The following is a 25,752-nucleotide window of genomic DNA, read 5'->3' as shown; positions in this document are numbered from 1 at the left end:
TTTTGAAATGTATGATAATCTTTTTTTTTTATATTTTTACATTTACTGTCTGAGGTGTGACTCTTTAAAAGTGCCGTGGTAAAAATTTTTGTTCCATGTTTTGGGACAGATACACTATCTCAACCCTCCTAACAAGTCACGCGTTATACGAGAAGAATGATGAAAAACAGGTTACAGCGTTCTGCCCAATGGCTTTGTTCTAAAAAAAGTATTGCATGTGTTGTATGCACCCCACACATTAGGTCTTTATCTTGCAGGTTTTTTTTAAAGGTGCAGTTTACTATGAATTTAACAACTGACAGAAAGATTTTCTCCCTGTAATATAAAAGGAGTGATAAGTAGTACATGTTGTAGAACACAAACAAGAGAAGAAGGGGCTCCAGCCTAGTGCATTATTGTATAACTGTTTATTGAATAGTAAAAAGAAAAACCATTGTACTCACAAAAGGAGACATAAAAAGAAAAAAGGAGAAGAAGTACAGGTGTTGAGTTATAGAACATCACCAGACACAAGACCATCAGATAGAATGTAGCTAATGCATTTCAAGGGCTATGCCCTCTTCCTCAGCCCTGAGGAGCTCTGAGGAAGAGGACATGGCCCTCGAAACACGTGATTTGTACCCATAGTAGGGCCTAGAAATAACAGTGCACATTTTGCTTTTTTATCCTCCACAAAATGCACTTTATTTATTTATTTTTTTAACCCCTTCACACCGACCGTACACAAATATGCGGGGTACCTGTGTACTAATAATCAGGACCCGGAGCGCCTGATTCCGGATCACCTGATCGCTGTGATAGCCTCTGATTGGCTATTACAGTGATCAGTCACTGTGAAGCCCGCCCCCGTGTCTTCTTTCTCTGTGAATGGACGAGAGAGATGCTTAGTATCTCTTTCTCTCTCTCTCTCCTTGCAGAGAAGAAAAAAAAAGTGTGTAAAATAAATAAATAAATAAATAAATAAATAATAAAAAAATAAAATAAAAAAATAAAACAAGTACCTAGATCAAAGCTTTATCTAGGTTGGTGCCAGGGTTAATGTTTGGGTCAAAGGTCAGAGTCTATATATTCTTTTTTGTATCAGTGTCAGTTGGTGTCAGTGTTTTTTAGGTAGGATAAAAAAAAGCAAAACAGGCATTATTGTTTTTGGGCTGTACTACGGGTACGGACAACCAGCATACACACATGTGGTATCGCTGCAATCGACAGAATTTAATTTGGGTTGTTCTTTAGTGGAAGGTTATGGTAATGGCAAGAAATATACAACTAAACTTAATTTTTTTTTTTTTTTTTTTTTTTTACTATTTTAGGCCAGTATTTTGACCCCAATGTCTTACCCCGGCCTTTGACTCTAACCTTGACTCTAACTGTAACCAGTGGTGGCTGGTACGGTAGTACATTTGGGGGGGTGGCAAACAATGCACCCACAGCCACCCCCCCGGTCCGTTGGTCAGGTCACCCGCACACACCACCCCCCCTGGTCAGTTGTTTGGTGGCCCCACACTTACCCCATCGTGGGCAATGCTCCTCCTGGTGGCAGGCGGAGGCTTCCCGTGCATCTCCACCTCCTCAGCATCACGGCGGCATCTCCTCCCTCCTCCTCCTAGGTGGCCAATAGGATCGCCTCTGCTATCGGCCAATTGGGTGACAGGTCTCAGGAGCCGCTTCCTGATTGGCTGGGAAGAGAATCAGAAAGACAATAGTGAATACTCATTCGCTATTGTCACACAAGTGGGTGTGCAGAGCACTGTGCCCCCGAGCCCACCCTTTTTTGAAGCCTATTAGAGCCTCTGGTTCCAATCACGTGCTTCAAAATAAAACCTATTGGAAGCCATAATCGTTCCTAATCATTAGTATGACTTCTCAGTCTGTGTGCTGGGAGGGGGCTGTGCAGTGTTCCATGAGCACAAACAGTGACACATATACAGTATGCAGCCCCTTGGATAAAGACTAGAGTTGCCACCTCATCCCTTTAAACCTGGACACATAATAATTACACAGATTCTGTGGCTGATTAGGGTGGTAATTAAACTCACTTTGTGTCTTATCTGCATTAAATTAGCCTCAGAACCTGTGTAATTAATATGTGTTCAGGTTTAAAGGGATGAGGTGGCAACTCTAATAAAGACCCATTTCCATAATTACACATATACACTATATTGTCAAAAGTATTGGGACGCCTGCCTTTACACACACATGAACTTTAATGGCATCCCAGTCTTAGTCCGTAGGGTTCAATATTGAGTTGGCCCACCCTTTGCAGCTATAACAGCTTCAACTCTTCTGGGAAGGCCGTCCACAAGGTTTAGGAGGGTGTCTATGGGGATGTTTGACCATTCTTCCAGAAGAGCATTTGTGAGGTCAGGCACTGATGTTGGATGAGAAGGCCTGGCTCACAGTCTCTGCTCTAATTCATCCTAAAGATGTTATATAGGGTTGAGGTCAGGATTCTGTGCAGGTCAGTCAAGTTCCTCCACCCCAACCTCACTCATCCATGTCTTTATGGACCTTGCTTTGTACACTGGTGTGCAGTCATGTTGGGACAGGAAGGGGCCGTCCCCAAACTGTTCCCACAAAGTTGGGAGCATAAAATTGTCCAAAATGTCTTGGTATGCTGACACCTTAAGAGTTCCCATCACTCGAACTAAAAGGCCAAGCCCAACCCCAGAAAAACAACCCCCCACCATAATCCCCCCTCCACCAAATGATTTGGACCAGTGCACAAAGCAAGGTCCATAAAGACATGGATAAGCGAGTTTGGGGTGGAGGAACTTGACTGGCCCGAGTCCTGACCTCAACACGATAGAACACCTTTGGGATGAATTAGAGCGGAGACTGCGAGCCAGACCTTCTCATCCAACATCAGTGCCTGACCTCACAAATGCACTTCTGGAAGAATGGTCAAACATTCCCATAGACACACTCCTAAACCTTGTGGACGGCCTTCCCAGAAGAGTTGAAGCTGTTATAGCTGCAAAGGGCGGAGCCAACTCAATATTGAACCCTACGAACTAAGACTGGGATGCCATTAAAGTTCATGTGTGTGTAAAGACAGGTGTCCCAATAGTTTTGACAATATAGTGTATGTGGGAACCAAACTATACTCTTTATAAAGAGTCCAGAAGGTGGATTTCATCCCTGAGAGGGGACAAAAGTGCATTTAGACCTCCTTATTCCTCAGAAGTCCACCTGACAAGGAGAGTACAATATCGGTGTGGTTTGAAGCACAAACGGTGTATAAGAAAACTGGATTGAACAAAACATATCACAGAAGTGTGACCACACCAAGGATGGAATGATGTGATTGGAGGATCTGAGTGGATCCTTTTAGGGTGATAAAAGAAGCACTATTGTACTTTAGTATGTATATGAACTGTGTGTTATAATGCACCGTACAGGAGCGCCACAAGAAGCACTACTGCACTTTACATTGGACTGTTTACAATGTTCATTTACAGCACTTTTATATGTTTATATATTTAAATGATTGTTAAACGAATTCTTAATGGGATGAGGATTAACCCCTTCACACCTAAGGGTAAAATAAATTTTAATGTAGAAGCACAATTTTGCAACTTTGACTTGTGTTAGTAAAACCGTACATATCATCACAACTACTTTGTGCATCCAGGTGTATTATACCGTGTTTTCTTCAGGACAACTTGGGCTTTCATTGGGTGGTGAATGGTAATGGATATCTCCTGATTTATTGTTTATTTTTAAAGAAATACTGACCCAAAATAGTAAATAAAATGTTTTTAAAATATAGCTGTATATGTATATATATTTATATATCTGTATATTTATATATATATATATATATATATATATATAGCACAAAAGAACAAAACAAAATATATTCTCCTGCTCCTGATGCAGTGATACCACATATGTGTATGTTAGTTGTTGTTTGTACCCGGAGTACAGCCCAGAATCAAAAGTGCGCATTTTCGCATTTTGCTTTGTTTTTGTCCTCCTCATCACACTGACACTGATGTCAATTAAAAAAAAAATAAACTGCCCAAAATATACTGACCCTGACCTTTGAACCAAACACTAACCCTAAGGTCTCTTTCACATGGGGGATCCGTATGTCCGTTCTTCATCCTTCCGTTTTCGGATGAAAAACAGACATACATGTATCCCTATGGAGCGTCGGATGTCAGTGGTGACATGTCCGCTGACATCCGACCCGCTCCGATCCAAAAAGTTTAACGGAGGAAAACCCTACTTTTCCATCCGTTTTCGGATCGGGTGACGACGGACTCTACGGTCCATCATCACCCGATCCCCCATAGGGGAGAGCGGCGCTCTGACAGGTCTGTCGGCGGAGTGATCCCCGCTGAGCAAGCGGATGTTCACGGGTCGGATCATCACTGATCAGCCCCGTGTGAAAGAGCCCTAACACTGACCTAGAGCAAACCTTGATCTAGGTATTTTTTTTTTATACACACATTTTTTTCTCTCTGCAAGGGAAGAGGAAGATACATTGCATCTTCAAAAGGAAGGGAGACACCTGGGAAAGGAAAGACTGCACACCCCAAGGTGATTTCAAAAACGGGAATTTACCCCCAAGAGTGAAGGGGCTTTCTAAGCAGCGAACGATGCAGATATTGTATGGACTGTGTACATAAAGTTATGAAAAGCACAAGAGCATGTACAAAGCTATACCTAAATTATGCAATACAAAAGCGCTTGGATAGTACTGACGCGTTTCGACCCCATCGGGTCTTCTTCAGAGGAAATGCATGCGCTGTGGAAGAATTTCGTATACATAATGAAATAATACCAATGTGATCGTGCACAGTTGTATATAATGAGAGTTTTAAACATAATTACCAAAAGTATGTGTATAGCCATGTCTCTCCTGAGCCTACGATTTTCAGAACAGCCTCCACTATCCGGTCCCAACACCAGGGCCCCCCAGTCTGCCAACACCCCAAAAGAGGGAGCCAAGCAGAAGCTGCGCGACTTGCGATGACTTACATCTAGGAAATACCCCACGTTTGGCAAGGGGCAGGTGGGTCAGCAGCGCCTGTGGCCTAAACATCAAGCAGCAACATCAATGAAAGCATTTAGAAAGAATAGTATCATCTGTTTGTATAAACTTGTATAAATCCAGTGATAATGATATTAATAATATCATAAGCTTTTTTAAGGCTGTTGGCCTAAATTTTAACACAGTTAAAATATCTTTGTAAATTCTAGTCAAAGATTGTAGGGCGTGTATAGATGTATGTACACTGTAAACTGGAAAAAGGAGGTTTGGGAAATGAAAGAAATGTCCAATTGAGAAGGACAAAAGGAAAGAAAAAAGAGGAAGGAAAGAGAAGGAAAAGGAGAAAGGAAAAGAGGAAAAGGAGGGGGAGGCCTTTCTCCTTTTCCTTCTCTTTCCTTACTCTTTTTTCTTTGTTTACAATCTTTGACTAGAATTTACAAAGATATTTTAACTGTGTTAAAATTTAGGCCAACAGCCTTAAAAAAGCTTATGATATTATTAATATCATTATCACTGGATTTATAAAAGTTTATACAAACAGATGATACTATTCTTTCTAAATGCTTTCATTGATGTTGCTGCTTGATGTTTAGGCCACAGGCACTGCTGACCCACCTGCCCCTTGCCAAACGTGGGGTATTTCCTAGATGTAAGTCATCGCAAGTCGCGCAGCTTCTGCTTGGCTCCCTCTCTTGGGGTGTTGGCAGACCGGGGGGCCCTGGTGTTGGGATCAGATAGTGGAGGCTGTTCTGAAAATCGTAGGCTCAGGAGAGACATGGCTATACACATACTTTTGGTAATTATGTTTAAAACTCTCATTATATACAACTGTGCACAATCACATTGGTATTATTTCATTATGTATACGAAATTCTTCCACAGCGCATGCATTTCCTCTAAAGAAGACCCGATGGGGTTGAAACACGCCAGTACTATCCAAGCGCTTTTGTATTGCATAATTTATGTATAGCTTTGTACATGCTCTTGTGCTTTTCATAATTTTATGTACACAGTTCATGTTTTTTACTCTAATGTCCTACGTTTAATAAAGCTACCTTTTAAACCATACAATATCTGCATTGTTCGCTGCTTAGAAAGCCCCTGCACTCTTGGGGGTAAATTCCCGCTTTTAAAACATTGCATCTTTCCCCTCCATTCACAGAGACAGAGAGAAACACAGGGGCGGCCTTCACAGTGGCTGATCACTGTGGTAACCAATCAGAGGCTACCACAGATATCAGGTGACCCAGAATCGGGAGTTCCGGGTCCCAATCATTAGTATGGAGCTCGGGGCTCTGGGTGAGACCCCGGTCTCTGTGCACCTTGTGGCGCGCTCCGAGAACAAATACGCATATATGAGGCCGCGCAGGAAGAAAGACAAGTTCTGTGAGGCCGCATATTTGTCTTACGTCATCGGGAAGGGGTTTATTTTATATGGATAGGTAGGATTGTGTTGATGTTGGTGGGAGGGGGGATTGACCAAAGCATCACCTCCGCTGTCTTGAGTCTCCACCATTTAGAAGCAAAAACTCTCCACTGATCATATTATTATCATTATTTCTCCCGCTCTGGAAATAAGTCAACACTGATAATGGGCGGCTGCAATTGCAGCTTCAAAGCCCAACTTGGGGTACAAGAAAAAAATACTCGTTGTACTCCTCACTCCCTCGGTTCCCTCCATATGTGAAACTAGTCCTGTGAATTCTCCCCTCCCGGGCGCTACCGGCTTAGTTGCACACTTTCCTCCTTCATATACAATGCAGGACTAATAGCTCTGCATTGTATGAGATGACACCAAGGTAATGCCCACAGCCTGGAGTGTCAGAGAGAAGAGGACGGTGCTGGAGCCTGCCGGAGTGAGGCTGAAGTTGGGTTTTAGAAGAGCTTTTACTGAGGAATAGAAGGAGAGGTAACATTTTAAAGCTGCAGAAAATAACAACAAATGGACCTGTTGCATAAATGTTGTTACAATTTGTTTTATTTTGCTTCTTTTGTGCAATTTGGAGATTCTCTTCCATACCTTTGTCTCTGTGATTTTATGTTGGTATGTGTACAGTGTAAATAATTATGCCGGTGTCGTGTACAAGAATCTGTACTCTCTAAAAGTAAAAGTGAAACAGAAATGTTTCAGAAATTGAAGTCACATTATACAGATCAGACGTCTCTCACAGTTCTCTTGGAGTGGATCCACTTAGGATGGAGCAATGAGGACCGGGCTGAAAATTCTGCATATAATCTGCTTTCTTCTCCTCCTAGGATCAGGTGAGTGTCACGCTTCTGTGTTTAATGTCATTGTACCCGAGGATACATTACAGAGCCGTACAACACAGGATCTCAGACAATGCTACCATTATTGATATACTGTACATAGTTACATAGTTAGACAGGTGGAGAAACGACACAACTCCATCTAGTTCAACCAAAAAAAATAAAAAATACAATCCCATATACACAATCCTCTACCCACAGTTAATGCAAAGGAAGGCAAAAAAACCCAGTAAAGCATCCAATTTGCTACAGCAGGGGAAAAAATTCCTTCCTGATCCCTGAGAGGCAATCAGATTTTCTCTGGATCAACTTTACCTATAAATGTCAGTACCCAGTTATATTATGTACATTTAGGAAAGAATCCAGGACCTTTTTAAAGCAATCTACTGAGCCGGCCAGAACCACCTCTGGAGGGAGTCTATTACATATTTTCACAGCTCTTATGCCGCGTACACACGATCGGAATTTCCGCCCGCAAAAGACCGATGAGAGTTTTTCGTTGGAAAATGTGACTGTGTGTACGCTCCATCGGACTTTTGCAGGCCGAATTCCAGCCAGCAAAAGATTGAGATGTTCTCAACTTTTCGGTCGGGAAAAGTTCCTATCCCAAAATGCGATCGTCTGTGGCAATTCCGACGTGCAAAATTCCTACGCATGCTCAGAAACAATTTGCATTGAACTTCATTTTCTCGGCTCGTCGTAGTGTTGTAGGTCACCGCATTCTTGACAGTCGTAATTTCAGCAAACTTTTGCGTGACCGTGTGTATGCAAGGCAAACTTGAGCAGAATCCCGTCGGAAAAGCCGTCATATCTTTTTCCGATGAGAATTCCGATCGTGCGTATGCGGTATTACTGTGAAGAGACCTTTCCATATTTGGAGATGAAATCTTTTTTCCTCTAGACGTAAAGAGTGCCCCCTTGTAAATTGGAGACATCCTGTTAGGACGTTATTCCACTGCATAGCTTGGTGTCATCTGAAAAGACTGAAATTGTACTTTTAATCCCAGACCCAATATAATTTATAAAGCTATTAAAAAGTAAGAGTCCCAGCACTGAACCTTGGCATACACCACTGATAACCTTAGACCATTCAAGTAAGTAAGAATCATTAACCACGACTCTCTGAATTCGGTCTTTTAGACTGTTTTCTATCCATATACAAATTGATCTTTCCAAGCCTGTAGACTTTACCTTACACATGAGCCGTGTGTGGGGAACTGTGCCAAACGATTTTGCAAAATCCAAGTATACCACGTCCACAGCCATCCCTCTGTCCAAGTATACCACGTCCACAGCCACCCCTCTGTCCAAGTATACCACGTCCACAGCCACCCCTCTGTCCAAGTATACCACGTCCACAGCCACCCCTCTGTCCAAGTATACCACGTCCACAGCCACCCCTCTGTCCAAGTATACCACATCCACAGCCACCCCTCTGTCCAAGTATACCACGTCCACAGCCACCCCTCTGTCCAAGTATACCACGTCCACAGCCACCCCTCTGTCCAAGTATACCACGTCCACAGCCACCCCTCTGTCCAAGTATACCACGTCCACAGCCACCCCTCTGTCCAAGTATACCACATTCACAGCCACCCCTCTATCCAAGTATATCACAGCCACCCCCAGTCCAAGTGCAAGTATACCACGTCCACAGCCACCCCTCTGTCCAAGTATACCACGTCCACAGCCACCCCCAGTCCAAGTCCAAGTATACCACGTCCACAGCCACCCCTCTGTCCAAGTATACCACCTCCACAGCCACCCCTCTGTCCAAGTATACCACGTCCACAGTTACCCATCTGTCCAAGTATACCACATCCACAGCCACCCCTCTGTCCAAGTATACCACATCCACAGCCACCCCTCTGTCCAAGTATATCACGTCCACAGCCACCCCCAGTCCAAGTCCAAGTATACCACTTCCACAGCCACCCCTCTGTCCAAGTATACCACCTCCACAGCCACCCCTCTGTCCAAGTATACCACGTCCACAGCCACCCCTCTGTCCAAGTATACCACGTCCACAGTCACCCCCAGTCCAAGTCCAAGTATACCACGTCCACAGCCACCCCTCTGTCCAAGTATACCACCTCCACAGCCACCCCTCTGTCCAAGTATACCACGTCCACAGTTACCCATCTGTCCAAGTATACCACGTCCACAGCCACTCCTCTGTCCAAGTATACCACGTCCACAGCCACCCCCTGTCCAAGTATACCACGTCCACAGCCACCCCTCTATCCAAGTATACCATGTCCACAGCCACCCCTCTGTCCTAGTATACCACATCCACAGCCACCCCTCTGTCCAAGTATACCACGTCCACAGCCACCCCTCTGTCCAAATATACCACGTCCACAGTCACCCATCTGTCCAAGTATACCACGTCCACAGCCACCCCTCTGTCCAAGTATACCACGTCCACAGCCACCCCCAGTCCAAGTCCAAGTATACCACGTCCACAGCCACCCCTCTGTCCAAGTATACCACGTCCACAGCCACCCCCAGTCCAAGTCCACCACGTCCACAGCCACCCCCAGTCCAAGTCCAAGTATACCACGTCCACAGCCACCCCTCTGTCCAAGTATACCACGTCCACAGCCACCCCTCTGTCCAAGTACACCACGTCCACAGCCACCCCTCTGTCCAAGGTTTTACTTACTTCCTCATTAAAAGAAATCAGGTTTTTATTTTGTAGTAAAGAAAAAGACATGTAGCAAGATACAACACATAGCCATTAGCCACATAGATTTGCAAAATCCAAGTATACCACATCCACAGCCACCCCTCTGTCCAAGTATACCACGTCCACAGCCATCCCTCTGTCCAAGTATACCACGTCCACAGCCATCCCTCTGTCCAAGTATACCACGTCCACAGCCACCCCTCTGTCCAAGTATACCACGTCCACAGCCACCCCTCTGTCCAAGTATACCACATCCACAGCCACCCCTCTGTCCAAGTATACCACATCCACCCCTCTGTCCAAGTATATCACGTCCACAGCCACCCCCAGTCCAAGTCCAAGTCCAAGTATACCATGTCCACAGCCACCCCTCTGTCCAAGTATACCACGTCCACAGCCACCCCCAGTCCAAGTCCAAGTATACCACGTCCACAGCCACCCCTCTGTCCAAGTATACCACGTCCACAGTTACCCATCTGTCCAAGTATACCACGTCCACAGCCACTCCTCTGTCCAAGTATACCACGTCCACAGCCACCCCCTGTCCAAGTATACCACGTCCACAGCCACCCCTCTATCCAAGTATACCATGTCCACAGCCACCCCTCTGTCCAAGTATACCACGTCCACAGCCACCCCTCTGTCCAAGTATACCACATCCACAGCCACCCCTCTGTCCAAGTATACCACGTCCACAGCCACCCCTCTGTCCAAATATACCACGTCCACAGTCACCCATCTGTCCAAGTATACCACGTCCACAGCCACCCCTCTGTCCAAGTATACCACGTCCACAGCCACCCCTCTGTCCAAGTATACCATGTCCACAGCCACCCCTCTGTCCAAGAATACCACGTCCACAGCCACCCCTCTGTCCAAGGTTTTACTTACTTCCTCATTAAAAGAAATCAGGTTTTTATTTTGTAGCAAAGAAAAAGACATGTAGCAAGATACAACACATAGCCATTAGCCACATAGATTTTGCAAAATCCAAGTATACCACATCCACAGCCACCCCTCTGTCCAAGTATACCACGTCCACAGCCATCCCTCTGTCCAAGTATACCACGTCCACAGCCATCCCTCTGTCCAAGTATACCACGTCCACAGCCATCCCTCTGTCCAAGTATACCACGTCCACAGCCACCCCTCTGTCCAAGGTTTTACTTACTTCCTCATTAAAAGAAATCAGGTTTGTTTTTGTTTACAAACAATTTTTATTTTGTAGTAAAGAAAAAGACATGTAGCAAGATACAACACATAGCCATATAAATCATATCTGATACCTTAATTGCCATCAGAACAAACTTGTAAAACAGTTCTATAAGACATTTTAGCCACAAAGCGTGCGGCAGATGGTTACAAAAAACTTTTAGAAGGCTATAAAAGCCCTATGGCTGTCAGAACCGGCAATTGCAACTAATATATACAGTATATAGAAAATAAACATTTCGAAAAAATAGAAAGTACATAAAATAAAAGGGAGGGGGGTGGGGGAGGGGAACAAAGCCACTTAAGCTGTAAAATCCTCTGTGTATGTATATATTAACTAATCAAATCCTCAAAGGCCATAAGATGTCTGCTTCCTATGATGGGAAGCAATGATGTTAAACCTTTAAAATTGGCAAATACCTTTCAATAACATTCCTGGGGAGGGCTCTAACCTGCCTGTGAAGGAGAACATCAGTACAATGAATGCAACCACCACTGCAAAACTGACACTGAGAAAGAAAAAAAATAATGAAAACACCCAAACTCAGATTTATAATGGATTTTAAAATGGCGGAGCAGCAATGGGAGCCAAATTTTCACCAAGTCTTCCTAATACCTATTTGGATAAATGGGAAAGAGAAGCAGAAATCACTGCTTGTTCCTCAGTACCCATGTGCTGAGTGAGTCTAATGGGAGGGACTTTATAATTATCAACCAGCTGCTGCAGAATCAGGGCTCTAATGAGGAAAGTGGCAGGGTCTGCATCCCTATAGACATTGTTACCTATTGGGAGTATCTTACCAAAAATTACATTTGTGCTGCAGGGGATGCCAAAAATCTGATTTGTATCTTAGTGTAGACATCTGGGAAAATCAGTGAGCCAATCACACAAGCAGAAAATTATGTTTCTGGGGGGGGCATTCTGTACATATTCTGTGTAGAGAACAACTCCAGGTAGCCATATTGCATTGCACTTTAAAGAAAATTACAGAGCTGCAGATTGGAAAGAAAAGGTCATTTTTATTAACATGCAATTACAATATGACAAAAGCAACAGACAGGAATGGTTATTATTAGTTTCTCTCTGTCAACACAAGTGGTTCTCCAACATTCCTGTGTGCAGAGCAAGAAAAACAAGAACAGAAAAAAGAACAGCATTTACAAGAAACAAAATGGTGCGTTTAAGCAGAAAGGGGTTTAAAAGAAAGTAAAATTTACAAAGTAGAACTTTGTAGAATAGAAAGATTGGAATTAATAAAAGATCAATCTAGTAATTAACTTTTAGCTAAACAAGAAGGTTTTACTTCTAACTTTAATGTCAATATAGACAAATGAAAAGGTGTAATCCAGTAAGTCAAAATGTATTTATTGAAAAATCACTTTTGCTTAGTGTGTGAAATAATCTCAAAGTAATTATATGCATTACTCGGATTTCTTATGTTCAGCCCTACCAGCATATGTTTGCTTTTTGCATGCCCAGTATTGGGGCTATTGTTGGGTGGGGGATTCTCTCTTTTGGGGAGGAAAAAGTTTGGTTCTTTACCTGTAAAACAAGTTAAACAATAAAAAAAAAACATATATTGTTCATAAGAGAATTTTTTCTCTCTGTTTGGTGAACAAAAAAAAGATAAGAATAAGAAAAAAATTCTCTTAAGAACAAAATATATTTTTTTTTAATTGTTTAACTAGGTTTACAGGTAAAGAACCATACTTTTTCCACCCCAAAAGAAAGGATCCCCCACCCAACAATAGTCCCAACACTGGGCATGCAAAAAGCAAACATATGCTGGTAGGGCTAAACATAAGCAATCCAAGTAATGCATATATGTGTCTTTTCCATATTGTTCAAAAATCAAGAAGATACACATAAAAGAGAAATGCAACACCCAATAGACACCAGTTATTGATAAGATGACACGGAAATCAGAACATAGTTTAGAAAGTGCTTCCCATGGTCCAACATCAGTCTCAGTACAGATTTATGAATCAGGAAAAGTATAAATATCCCAAACTTGGGATCTCATTCTCACATCATCTATATTCAATATTGTTTTTTATTATTAATTGAGCGATCTATTCATTATGAAATCTATCAGGGCTATGACTGGAGTATTAGGCCAGTCACTACATAATATACCTTATCTGGCTGGGCAGCCTCATTGGGTTCATGTCAGTTTTTCTCTTGTCAGGATATCATTGCCATCTTTGATCCAGGTTGGATGGGCCCGGGAAATTTTATATCTTTTACACATGAGAGATGCTCGGGCTGCCTTTGTGGGAGAGGGAATAAAAGAAGTAGAGAGTTCTCTTACCTCCTCTGTGCATTTGGTTTTGCACAGAGCAGCCCCGATCCTTCTCTTCTCGAGTCCCTCTTTGCTTCTCCTGGCCCCTCCCTCCTATCGAGTGCCCCCTCAGCCAGCAGCTCTCTATGGGGGCACCCGAGCTGAGTCAAAAGCTCCATGTATCCATTCAATAATGGAGCCCCGACCTGGCCCCGCCCCTTTCTCTCCTGATTGGCTGACTGACTTTGATTGACAGCCACAGGAGCCAATGGCACCGCTGCTGTGTCTCAGCCAATCAGGAGGAGTGTCCCGGACATTCGTGGACATCACTGGAGAGAGATGGGGCCCAGGTAAGTAATCTGGGGGTTCTGGGTAGGCTGCTACACACAAAAGTTTTTTTATCTTAATGCATAGAATGCATTAAGATAAAAAGACTTGCGCTTTTACAACTCCTTTAAGCAATGTATTTATTGTAACACAAGAAGTGTAGTGCATGTGTTGCAATGGCCATGGGGTTACTAATGTGTGGGTCATAACACAAGAACTTTAGTGAAATGGGATAGTGAGAACATTTATAAAATAAAAAGGCGTTCAAAAAACAAAATGTGTCTGTACATTAAAAAAAAGTAGCATATTGATGTGAATTTACAATGTATATATAAAAGCGCTGCGTAAATTGACGGCGCTATATAAGTACCTAAAATAAATAAAATAAATAAATAAATATTAAAAACCCTAATAGACTTCAGTTTTGAGGGATAGAGAGGATTCAAGTAGGCTCGAAGAAGGAAGGGGGATGAAGTGTATGATATTTGCAAGCAGAGACAAAGTAGATTTATATGCTTGACACTTTGATCCCCAGAGGGCTCAATGTTGATATAGGTTTACATTTTATTAATAATTAATAACACATACATATACTGCAGGGCGGCAGCTCTTCTGCGCGAAATCACATACAGGTATGTGATTTTGCTCTCCTGGGTTTGCAAAGCGCATGCATGCGCCCAGCGACCAATTAGTGGGTCCAGCGGACTCGATGTCTGTGGGGACCCACCGATCATTCCCGAGAGAGGCAGAAGGGCAGTCTGCCTATGTAAACAATGCAGATCACCATTCTGTGACAAGAGAAGACAGAGATCCTCTGTTTCCGCTAAGCAGGAACACGAATCTCTGTCTTCCCACAGTTACAGCACCTCCCTCACAGTTAGAAAGCACTCCCTAGGGACACATTTAACCTTTTGATTGCCCCTGATGTTAACCTCTTCCCTGCCAGTGTCATTAGTACAGTCCCAGTGCATTTGTTTTAGCACTGTAATATTGTCACTGGTCCCCAAAAAAGGTGTCAGTTAGTGTCTGATTTGTCCACTGCAATGTCACAGTCCCACTATAAGTCGCTGATCGCCGCCATTACTAGTAAAAATAAATAGATAAAAATACCATAAAAATATCCCATAGTATGTAGACGCGATGACTGATATTTTTACTGGATGTGCTTTGTAGCAGAAAGTAAAAAAAATATTTTTTTTTTCAAAATTGTAGCGCTAAAAATAAAAACCGCAGAGGCGATCAAATACCACCAAAAGAAAGCTCTATCTGGGGGGAAAAAAAAAGGATGTCCATTTTATTTGTGTACAGTGTCTTACAACTGTGCGATTGTCAGTTAAAGTAACGCAGTGCCGTATCGCAAAAAATGGCCTGGTCATAAAAGGGAGTAAATCTTCTGGGGCTGAAGTGGTTAAAGCAACATTTTTTAGTTTTCAAATACTTATTATACATAAATGTATTCATATATGCTATTTATTTGTATGCATATTGTATTGTAGTTGTAATATTATTGTTTTTTTCAATAAATCAAAAACCTTTTCATGCTCGCTCCTCAAATATGTAAAATAATATTAGAAACTAAAATCAACAATCAAAATCAACCACACACAATCAAGCTGCAACATCAACCTCCACATAATAAATCTAGTGCAAAAACAATGCCCTGCTACGTCAAATTATTATTTGATACAGTGTGTATGTATATATATATATATATATATATATATATATATATATATATATATATACACACACACACCCTTTAACCACTTGACCTCCGGAAGGTTTTACCCCCTTCACATCCAGGCCATTTTTTGCTATTCAGCATTGTACTACTCTAACTGGCAATTGCACGGCCATGCAACACTGTGCACAAATTAAATGTATATATATTTTTCAAACAAATAGAGCTTTCTTTTGGTGGTAACTTATCACCACTGGGTTTTTATTTTGTATTATAAAAATGAAAAAAGACCAGAAATTAAAAAAAAAAAAAAATTCTACTTTCTGTTATAAAACATATCTAATAAAATCTAATTTCTTCATAAATTTAGGTGAAAATGTATTCTGCTACATGTCGCAAGTGCTGCCAGCGATTAGGGCTGATCCTGCCAACACTGTGTTTTTGGGGACACTAGTATATTTCTGACCATACCATACCAGTCATATGATGATGCTGTACTGCGCTGGTAACAGTATGTATAAAAAAAAATTGTGAAAAAAAATTAAAACATTTTATTTAATTTCTTCATCTTCAAAAAAATTGTGACAAAAATTACCAACTTCAAAAAATGTGCCATGCTTCTTGCTAAATGCCTCAAACTGTCTTCTTTCCAAAAAGGGGTCATTTGTACTGTCCTGGTGTTTTAGGGCCTCAAGAAATGAGATAGGCCGTCAGTACATCAGGATTGATCAGTTTTCAGATATACAGTGGGGAGAACAAGTATTTGATACACTTCCGATTTTGCAGGTTTTCCTACTTACAAAGCATGTAGAGGTCTGTAATTTTTATCATAGGTACTCTTCAACTGTGAGAGATGGAATCTAAAACAAAAATCCAGAAAATCACATTGTATGATTTTTAAGCAATTCATTTGCATTTTATTGCATGACATAAGTATTTGATCACCTACCAACCAGTAAGAATTACGGCTCTCACAGACCTGTTATTTTTTCTTTAAGAAGCCCTCCTGTTCTCCCCTCATTACCTGTATTAACTGCACCTGTTTGAACTTGTTACCTGTATAAAAGGCACCTGTCCACACACTCAATCAAACAGACTCCAACCTCTCCACAATGGCCAAGACCAGAGAGCTGTGTAAGGACATCAGGGATCAAATTGTAGACCTGCACAAGGCTGGGATGGGCTACTGAACAATATGCAAGCAGCTTGTTGAGAAGACAAAAACTGTTGGCGCAATTATTAGAAAATGGAAGAAGTTAGGGATGACGGCCAATCTCCCTCGGTCTGGGGCTCCATGCAAGATCTCACCTCGTGGGACATCAATGATCATGAGGAAGGTGAGGGATCAGCCCAGAACTACACCCTGACCTGGTCAATGACCTGAAGAGAGCTGGGACCACAGTTTCAAACAAAACCATTAGTAACACACTACGCCGTCATGGATTAAAATCCTGCCCTGATGAGACAAAAATAGAGCTTTTTGGTCTAAACTCCACTCGCCGTGTTTGGAGGAAGAAGAAGGATGAGTGCAACCCCAAGAACACCATCCCAATCGTGAAGCATGGAGGTGGAAACATCATTCTTTGGGGATGCTTCTCTGCAAAGGGGACAGGACGACTGCACCGTATTGAGGGGAGGATGGATGGGGCCATGTATTGTGAGATCTTGGCCAACAACCTCCTTCCCTCAGTAAGAGCATTGAAGATGGGTCATGGCTGGGTCTTCCAGCATGACAACGACCCGAAACACACAGCCAGGCCTACTAAGGAGTGGCTCCATAAGAAGCATCTCAAGGTTCTGGAGTGGCCTAGCCATTCTCCAGACTTGAGCCCAATAGAAAATCTTTGGAGGGAGCTGAAAGTCCATATTGCCCAGCGACAGCCCCAAAACCTGAAGGATCTGGAGAAGATCTGTATGTTAGAGTGGGCCAAAATCCCTGCTGCAGTGTGTGCAAACCTGGCCAAGAACTACAGGAAAATGTATGATCTCTGTAATTGCAAACAAAGGTTTCTGTACCAAATATTAAGTTCTGCTTTTCTGATGCATCACATACTTATGTCATGCAATAAAATGCTAATTAATTACTTAAAAATCATACAATGTGATTTTCTGGATTTTTGTTTTAGATTCCGTCTCAACAAAAAACTGATTTGTGAATAAATACCACCAAAAGAAAGCTCTATTTGTGTGAACAAAATGATAAAAATTTCATTTGGGTACAGTGTTGCATGACCGCGCAATTCTTATTGAAAGTGCAAGAGCGCTGAAAGCTGAAAACTGGCCTGGGAAGGAAAGGGGAGAAAGTGCTCGGTATTGAAGTGGTTAAAATAGAAAGAAAATATTGTCTTTTTTTTTCAAGATTTTCTGTCGTTTTTTGTTTACCGTATTTTTCGCTCCATAAGACGCATCTAACCATAAGAAGCACTTAGGTTTTAGAGGAGGAAAACAAGAAATAAATATTCTGAACCAATGGGTTTACTAAAATATTTACCAGTGCCCATGAAATGCAGCCTTACCAGTGCCCATGAAATGCAGCCTGACCTGTACCCATGAAATACAGCCTGACCTGTACCCATGAAATACAGCCTGACCTGTGCCCATGAAATACAGCCTGACCTGTACCCATGAAATACAGCCTGACCTGTGCCCATGAAATGCAGCCATACCTGTGCCCATGAAATGCAGCCATAGCTGTGCCCATGAAATTCAGCCTTACCTCCTGTGCCCATGAAGTGCAGCCTGAATTGTGCCTGGTGACTGGCGAGGACAACATCACATCCGCCTGTCACTCAGATAGAACACAGAGCAGCCTGTTGTTTACATTTTTATTAATGTATGTTGTCAGATGTTGCCCAGTTTTGCTGTAATATGCTCACTCGAGCGTATTCACTAGGGATGAGCCGAACACCCCCCTGTTCGGTTCGCACCAGAACAGGAAAAAAGTTTGTTCGAACACGCGAACACTGTTAAAGTCTATGGGACACGAACATGAATAATCAAAAGTGCTAATTTTAAAGGCTAATATGCAAGTTATTGTCATAAAAAGTGTTTGGGGACCTGGGTCCTGCCCCAGGGGACATGGATCAATGCAAAAAAAAGTTTTAAAAACGGCCGTTTTTTCAGGAGCAGTGATTTTAATAATGCTTAAAGTCAAACAATAAAAGTGTAATATCCCTTTAAATTTCGTACCTGGGGGGTGTCTATAGTATGCCTGTAAAGGGGCGTCATTTTTTTTTTTAATTTTGGTTCGGGGTTCCCCTTTGGGGAATTCCCATGCCGTTTTTATCAATGAACTTCTATGTGTATTGTCGGCAATGCAATAGCCGCGGGTAGTTTTAAATGAGTTTTTTCCTTCAAAATGTCATTTTGCTGTCAGACTGTTCTAAACACAGGAAACATGCGCCCCTTTACAGGCATACTATAGACACCCCCCAGGTACGAAATTTAAAGGGATATTACACTTTTATTGTTTGACTTTAAGCATTATTAAAATCACTGCTCCTGAAAAAACGGCCGTTTTTAAAACTTTTTTTTGCATTGATCCATGTCCCCTGGGGCAGGACCCAGGTCCCCAAACACTTTTTATGACAATAACTTGCATATTAGCCTTTAAAATTAGCACTTTTGATTTCTCCCATAGACTTTTAAAGGGTGTTCCGCGGCATTCGAATTTGCCGCGAACACCCCAAATTGTTCGCTGTTCGGCGAACTTGCGAACAGCCAATGTTCGAGTCGAACATGAGTTCGACTCGAACTCGAAGCTCATCCCTAGTATTCACACATACAGACAGTGGTGGAAGACCATTGGCTGCAGAAACCTTCCCTTGGACATGGCAGATCTGTTTGCTCTTTTAGGGATGTTTGTTTATACCTCACCAAGGGACTGGCCACCTGATGGCGACTGCAAAATGACATTTCTAAAGGCAAAAAAAGTCATTTAAAAGTACTAGCGCTAGTGCCGGCTATTATTGAATTGTCGGTCCTGACAATACACATAAAAGTCATTGATAGTCATTGAAAAAAAAAAAAAAAAAAATGCGTGGGGGTCCCCCAAAATTCCATTACCAGGCCCTTCAGGTCTGGTATGGATATTAAGGGGAACTCCGTGCCAAAATTCCCCTTGTCAGAGGGGGACGGGGTCATGTGATGGGTGGCCCCACCCTCAGCTACATAAAAGCTGTCAAGCTAGCGCCGCATCATTGGTGGAGGCAGGATCCTGTGCGTGTTCCTCGCTGGAGTCGCTGGAGATCATCCATCGCTGGAGATCGAGAATTGGATTACATCGCTGGAGTAGGAGCATGGATTTATTGGATTACATCGCTGGAATCTCTTTTTTATTTTTTATTTTTTTATTTTTAATAAAGGACTTGTCCCAAGCCATCTCCTGTGTTTTTTTTAACACGTTCTTTTTGTGAAATCGTAGGGGTACAATGTACCCCTTATGAATTCACATAGGGGGGCCGGGATCTGGGTGTCCCCCTCCAGATTCCGATAAGCCCCCCGCCCACAGACCCCCACAACCACCAGGCAAGGGTTGTGGGGATGAGGCCCTTGTCTCATCAACATGGGAACATCTTTCCCATGTTGAGGGCATGTGGCCTGGTACTGTTCAGGAGGGGGGGGCGCTTTCTTGTCCTCCCCTCTTTTCCTGTGGCTTGCCAGGTTGCGTGCTCAGATAAGGGCTTGGTATGGATTTTTGGGGGAACCCCATGCCATTTTTTTTTTAATTTTGGCGCAGAGTTCCCCTTAATATCCATACCAGACCTGAAGGGCCTGGTAATGGAATTTTGGGGGACCCCCATGCATTTTTTTTTATTTTTCAATGACTTTCAATGATTTTTATGTGTATTGTCGTGACCGACAGTTCATTAATAGCCGTTATAAACACGGGAAACATGCGCCACTTTACAGGCATACTATAGACACCCCCAGGTACGAAATTTAAAGGAATATTTCACTTTTATTCTTTCACTTTAAGCATTATTAAAATCACTGCTCCCGAAAAAAACGTCCGTTTTTAAAACTTTTTTTTGCATTGATACATGTCCCCTGGGGCAGGACTCGGGTCCCCAAACACTTTTTATGACAATAACTTGCATATTAACCTTTAAAATTAGCACTTTAGATTTCTCCCATAGACTTTAAAAGGGTGTTCCTCGGCTTTTCGAATTTGCTGTGAACACCCCAAATTGTTTGGTGTTCGGCGAACGGGCGAATAGCCAATGTTTGAGTCTAACTCATGTTCGACCCGAACAGATAGCCCATCCCTACCTGTAAGTAGTGTTCAAATTGTGAGACACATTGTGTCTCACAATAAGCTGGCCACATGGCTCTGCACACGACCATCTGCACACGTCACTACTGGAATTCTATTTGAATACATACATGTATGTGATTGGTTCTTTTGAAATAATACAAGTGTCTGATTGGCTGATTCTGAAGCCACCACCTTCCTTTGTTATTCATGTTTACAGTATAAATAAAAGCAGTAGATCATTCTATTGCAGGATTTTGCTAAGCTCATTGTTATACCAGCGTCTGTCTGTGTTACTTGGAGATACAGTAGGTGACTGCGATATTGTGTTAATCTCGCCGCTGTTATCCGTGAGATTTTACACCTGCGAGCCCCGTTGTGTGAGCCAGCGCCGAGCTGGCTCACTCATTGGGAAAGGAAAAATGTGTTTTTTCCTTTCCCGGTGAGCGGCAGGCAATACTGACAGGTGTTTGGTGTGAATCATGAGGGGGAACTCCACGTCAAATTTCAAATAAAAAACTGGCATGGGTTCCCCTCCAAGGGCACACCAAGCCCTTAGGTCTGGTATGGGTTTTAAGGGGGACCCCCATGCCAAAAAAACGTGGTGGGGTCCCCCCAAAATCTATACCAGACCCTTATCCGAACACACAGCCCGGGCCGGTCAGGAAAGGGGGTGGGGATGATGAGTGAGTGCCCCCTCCTGAACCGTACCAGGCCGCATGCCCTCATCATGGGGGGTGGGTGCTTTGGGGAAGACCCCGACAACCAATGGCCAGGGTTGTCGGGAAGAGGCCCTTGTCCTCATCAACATGGGGACAAGGTGCTTTGGGGTGGGGGGGCCGCAGGGCGCCCCCCTACCCCAAAGCACCCACCCCCCACGTTGAGGGCATGCGGCCTGGTACGGTTCAGGAGGGGGGGTGCTTGCTCGTCCCCACCCCCTTTCCTGACCGGCTGGGCTGCGTGCTCGGATAAGGGTTTGGTATGGATTTTGGGGGAGACCCCCACACTGTATTTTTGGTGTAGGGGTTCCCCTTAGAATCCATACCAGACCTAAGGGCCTGGTATGCTCTTGAATGGGAATTCTTTCTCTCGCTTGCTACAATAGGAAAATGTGTTTTTCCTATTGCAGCCAGCGCGAGATGTACTGTACCCTGTCGCCGAGAACCAGCGCGATGGGATTGCGCTGGAAACACAATCTCGAGGGCAGGTACTGTAAATAAGCGCGCTTTCCTGGCATTATACTATAGAGCTATGATTGTGCTTATTAGCGCATGGAATCATTTGCTTATAGGAGAAGCTTTAATTAATCAACAACAGGTGGCGAGCCAGGTAGGAAAATGAATCCACAACACCACCACCCCCTCCCTTTAGAATGTAAGCTCTACGAGCAGGGCCCTCCTGTCCCTTTGAACTGTACTGTAATTGTGCTGTCCCCCCTCTTTATTGTAAAGTGCTGCGTAAACTGTTGGCACTATATAAATCGTGTATAATAATAATAATAGGATGCACAGACATTTCCCCCCATTTTTTTGGGGGAAAAAGTGCGTCTTATGGAATGGAAAATACGGTATATAAGAAAAAACTCAGTGGTGATCGAATACCAATAAAAGAAAGCTTTATTTATGTGAAAAAAAAATTATACCAATTTCATTTGCATACAGTGTTGCATGACTGCAGAATTGACAGCTAAAGTAGTGCAGTGCTGAATAACAAAAAATGCACTAGTCATTAAGGGGGAAAACCTTCCAGAAGTGGTTAAAACAATGAAAGTAGTACTGCTCGAATTCCCCTCAGACTTGTATCAGTTGGATCAGCATGTGTATAGACTGGTGCAAGACAGACAGGATTGGCTTGTCAGGTTCCCATAGACTTCAACAAAATGGTGGTCATCTGCACACAGACACCGACTTCCTATTGCATAAATGTGAATGAAATGGATCAGAGATGGCTTCAGCTCCTGTTCTCCACCTGTTGAGAACTCCTCAGGTGGGTTCCACCCCTTTCAGGCAATGCTATGATTCATCCTCCAAATAGGGTGAAACCCATCTGAGGAGTTCTCTACAGGTGGAGAACAGGAGCTGAAGCCACCTCTTATCCATTTCATTCACATTTATGCAATAGGGAGTAGATGTCAGTGTGCAGATGGACAGCATTTTGTTGACCCAGAGCTGATTGTCCGATTATAGCATGGTCATAGTGTCCCCTGGATGGTATTAGCAGTTTTGTTTCTGTTGTCTTTATACAAGAATTCCCGTATGATTGTCATTACTCTTCTCTATTCTAATTTTTTAGGTGATTTTCAGGTTCGGGGGCTGACAGTTACTGGGAAAGATGTTCCTATTGAAGCTCTCAGAGGGAATGATGTCACCATCCCTTGTCTGCTGTCTGGTGTCCCAATACCGCTGAATCTACAGATAGTATCCGTTGTCTGGACACTCAGATTACAAAATGGAAGAGAACATGAAGTTTATAGTTTTCAGAGGTCCAGCCATCAATCATCAAAGCCGGGATTTCATATGAATGACAGAGACCTCCAACAAGCTAACGCCAGTCTTTCTATAACAAACATTCAGATTGAAGATGAAGGGGACTATATCTGCTTTGTTATCGTCACTCCTGATTCCGGCACCACTACATCTACTCTGCATGTATCAGGTACACAGTAATATCAGGGCTACTGGGAAATGTCGTGTCCTTCCTTCCAGAAGCCCGGTCCCATGGCTGGATATAATATACAACACTGATGATGTCTTACTTTTATAATCATTGCAATACTGATTGTGGAATGTATATTTTGCTGATGTTTAGAATTCCTGGGTGACAGTGGTCCCTGGTTGCTAATGACAGTTGCAGGCATTGAGGTTTGTCCCTGAAAATGTATCTGATATATAAAGCTGATCAAAGGCATCATAACAGCCATTTTGCTTCATGTTAGATGTATCAGTTTTTAGAACAAATTTCCCAAAAAAAGGCACACACCAATAAACAGGGCCGGATCTAGCCTGTCTGATTTGGAGATGCAGTAAAAAAAAAGTTGGGGGGATGGGGGCACTGTCAACACACCCTCGTTTAAACTTTCTCTAGTGCTCTCCCTGCTTTCATTGGCTGAACAATGTAATACAGTATGATGGAGATGCAGCGAAGCAATATTCCCTGTTCACTCAGCATGCTACTGTACCACGAGTGACCTGAAATAACATAACCAGTAGGGATGAGCCGAACACCCCCCGGTTCGGTTCGCATCCACAACATGCGAACAGGTGATATCCTGTCCCTGCCGGGAGAAGACAGTGATTATTGGGAGGGAGGAGCCGGATGTGGGCATCTTGTCGGGTCCGACGCTAGTCCTAGAATGAGGGGTATGCCTGGAGTCTCTCCTCCCGTGATCCTGGCTCTGGCCTTGGGCTAGAGGCAGACCGTCCCCCCCAGGGTTTCCCGCGGACCCCCCGGGCCGGAGCCTTCGACCCCCCTCCCCCCTCGGATATCCCTGACGGAAGTTCGGCATCCTCTGGGCATGCTCAGAGCGAGTGTGGAGAGCAGCTATTCCAGTTGCAAGGAGACACGCTGAATCTAACTTGTGACAGGAGCTCCGACACTCTCCCGAAGAGTCGCTGTGATGCTGTGAGCTACTATCACTCGCTGCTTGATGCCGATACGGGGCTCACGACCCCGTCATTCCGCTACCCACTATCCATCTGCTGCAGGGAGGTGTGTGAGGGATCACTGCTGAGGTAGAGGAAGAACGCAAAGCCGAAACAAAACCCCAGATGATCGTGAGGTGGATAAGAATGCTCAAATTCGTCAGAGGGGGTAAGTGTACTTTACTAACTGTACATTGTAGGGACCCCTATTACAATGGCTCTGAGAAGACCCAGGAAGACCGACAGGTAGCTTTGCACCTCTTTTGATATCTCAATCAAAGAGTCCTGACTTTCTTACTCTCCTACCACCGTTTGTATTGTGGCACACAGCACTTAATGCATATGCTGAAGCTCACCTATTGAACTTAGCAAACCTAAGGCAGTTTATGATGTACCCAATGTGAGTCTAGTGGACTATGTGATTTGATGCCTTTTTTTACATGGCATGTTCATACCCACTTTTAGTCCACCTTGATGCTAAATGTACAGAGACTCTGTGTATCCTCCCCCCTCACTAGGTATCTATAAAATACTTGCACCTGCTCGGGGTAAAGGGACACACCTTGACTGCATGCGCAGACTGAAATTTGGCGTGCTTGTCCTGTACGGGTGCAGGAGCTGAGTCCGAGAGGCCCCCTGTGTAGAGTGAATGGCTTTTGACTCATGGTCTGTAGTCCCGCTGTGGCGAGTGGCCCCTGGAATCCGTTGTACGGCCTCGAAAATTAATTGTGCAGCCAGAAGGGACAATCGGATTGCTGCTGTTGATCCCTGAATAGATCCGAATAGCCTATTGAGTGACTTGGGGGGGCAATATATAGGTATAAGATCGGTGTCCACAAGCCTAAATAGCCTATTAAAGAGGGACTTTACCGGGACTTTTTGGATACTTCTCGGGACTTTTTGGATATTTCTCATAGAGCTCCTTAATGGTACACAACTTACACAACCAAAGGTACTTGTGTGGACTCTCTAGAGGATAAAAAGTGTGACCCCTTATCTTAACTTGAGACCCCCTGAGTGATTAGCCTATACACTATACCTATTTTGCCACCCGGATCACTCGGTAGACTCTTAAATAGTGGGGGTGTACAATCTTGGTTAACTTTGAATAACCCTCTAAAATCAGGTCCCTATCTGAAGTACTGCAGAGTGGAAAAAAAAAAAAAAAAAGAACATGCGAACAGGCAAAAAATTTGTTCGAACGCGTGAACACCGTTAAAGTCTATGGGACACGAACATGAATAATCAAAAGTGCTCATTTTAAAGGCTTATATGCAAGTTATTGTCATAAAAAGTGTTTGGGGACCTGGGTCCTGCCCCAGGGGACATGGATCAATGCAAAAAGAAGTTTTAAAAACTGGCATTTTTTCGGGAGCAGTGATTTTAATAATGCTTAAAG

At 43.3% G+C, this 25,752-nt stretch overlaps 1 protein-coding gene across 3 annotated transcripts in view; it reads left to right on the top strand.

Annotated features, from left to right (window-relative positions):
- Positions 1-7,133: 7,133 nt before the first annotated feature.
- LOC141111846 (uncharacterized) overlaps positions 7,134-25,752 on the top strand; it is a 223,456-nt gene continuing 204,837 nt past the window's right edge. For all 3 annotated transcript variants that reach the window (XM_073604007.1, XM_073604006.1, XM_073604005.1), the window contains exons 1-2: positions 7,134-7,261; positions 23,005-23,367. In XM_073604007.1, the coding sequence (XP_073460108.1) occupies positions 7,204-7,261; positions 23,005-23,367 (421 nt within the window). In that variant the 5' untranslated portion in view covers positions 7,134-7,203. The remainder of the gene's footprint in view (positions 7,262-23,004; positions 23,368-25,752) is intronic.

This window comes from Aquarana catesbeiana, linkage group LG11 (genome assembly GCF_042186555.1).
Source record: "Aquarana catesbeiana isolate 2022-GZ linkage group LG11, ASM4218655v1, whole genome shotgun sequence".
Lineage (NCBI taxonomy): Eukaryota > Metazoa > Chordata > Amphibia > Anura > Ranidae > Aquarana > Aquarana catesbeiana.
This window is presented reverse-complemented; position numbering and strand designations above follow the sequence as displayed.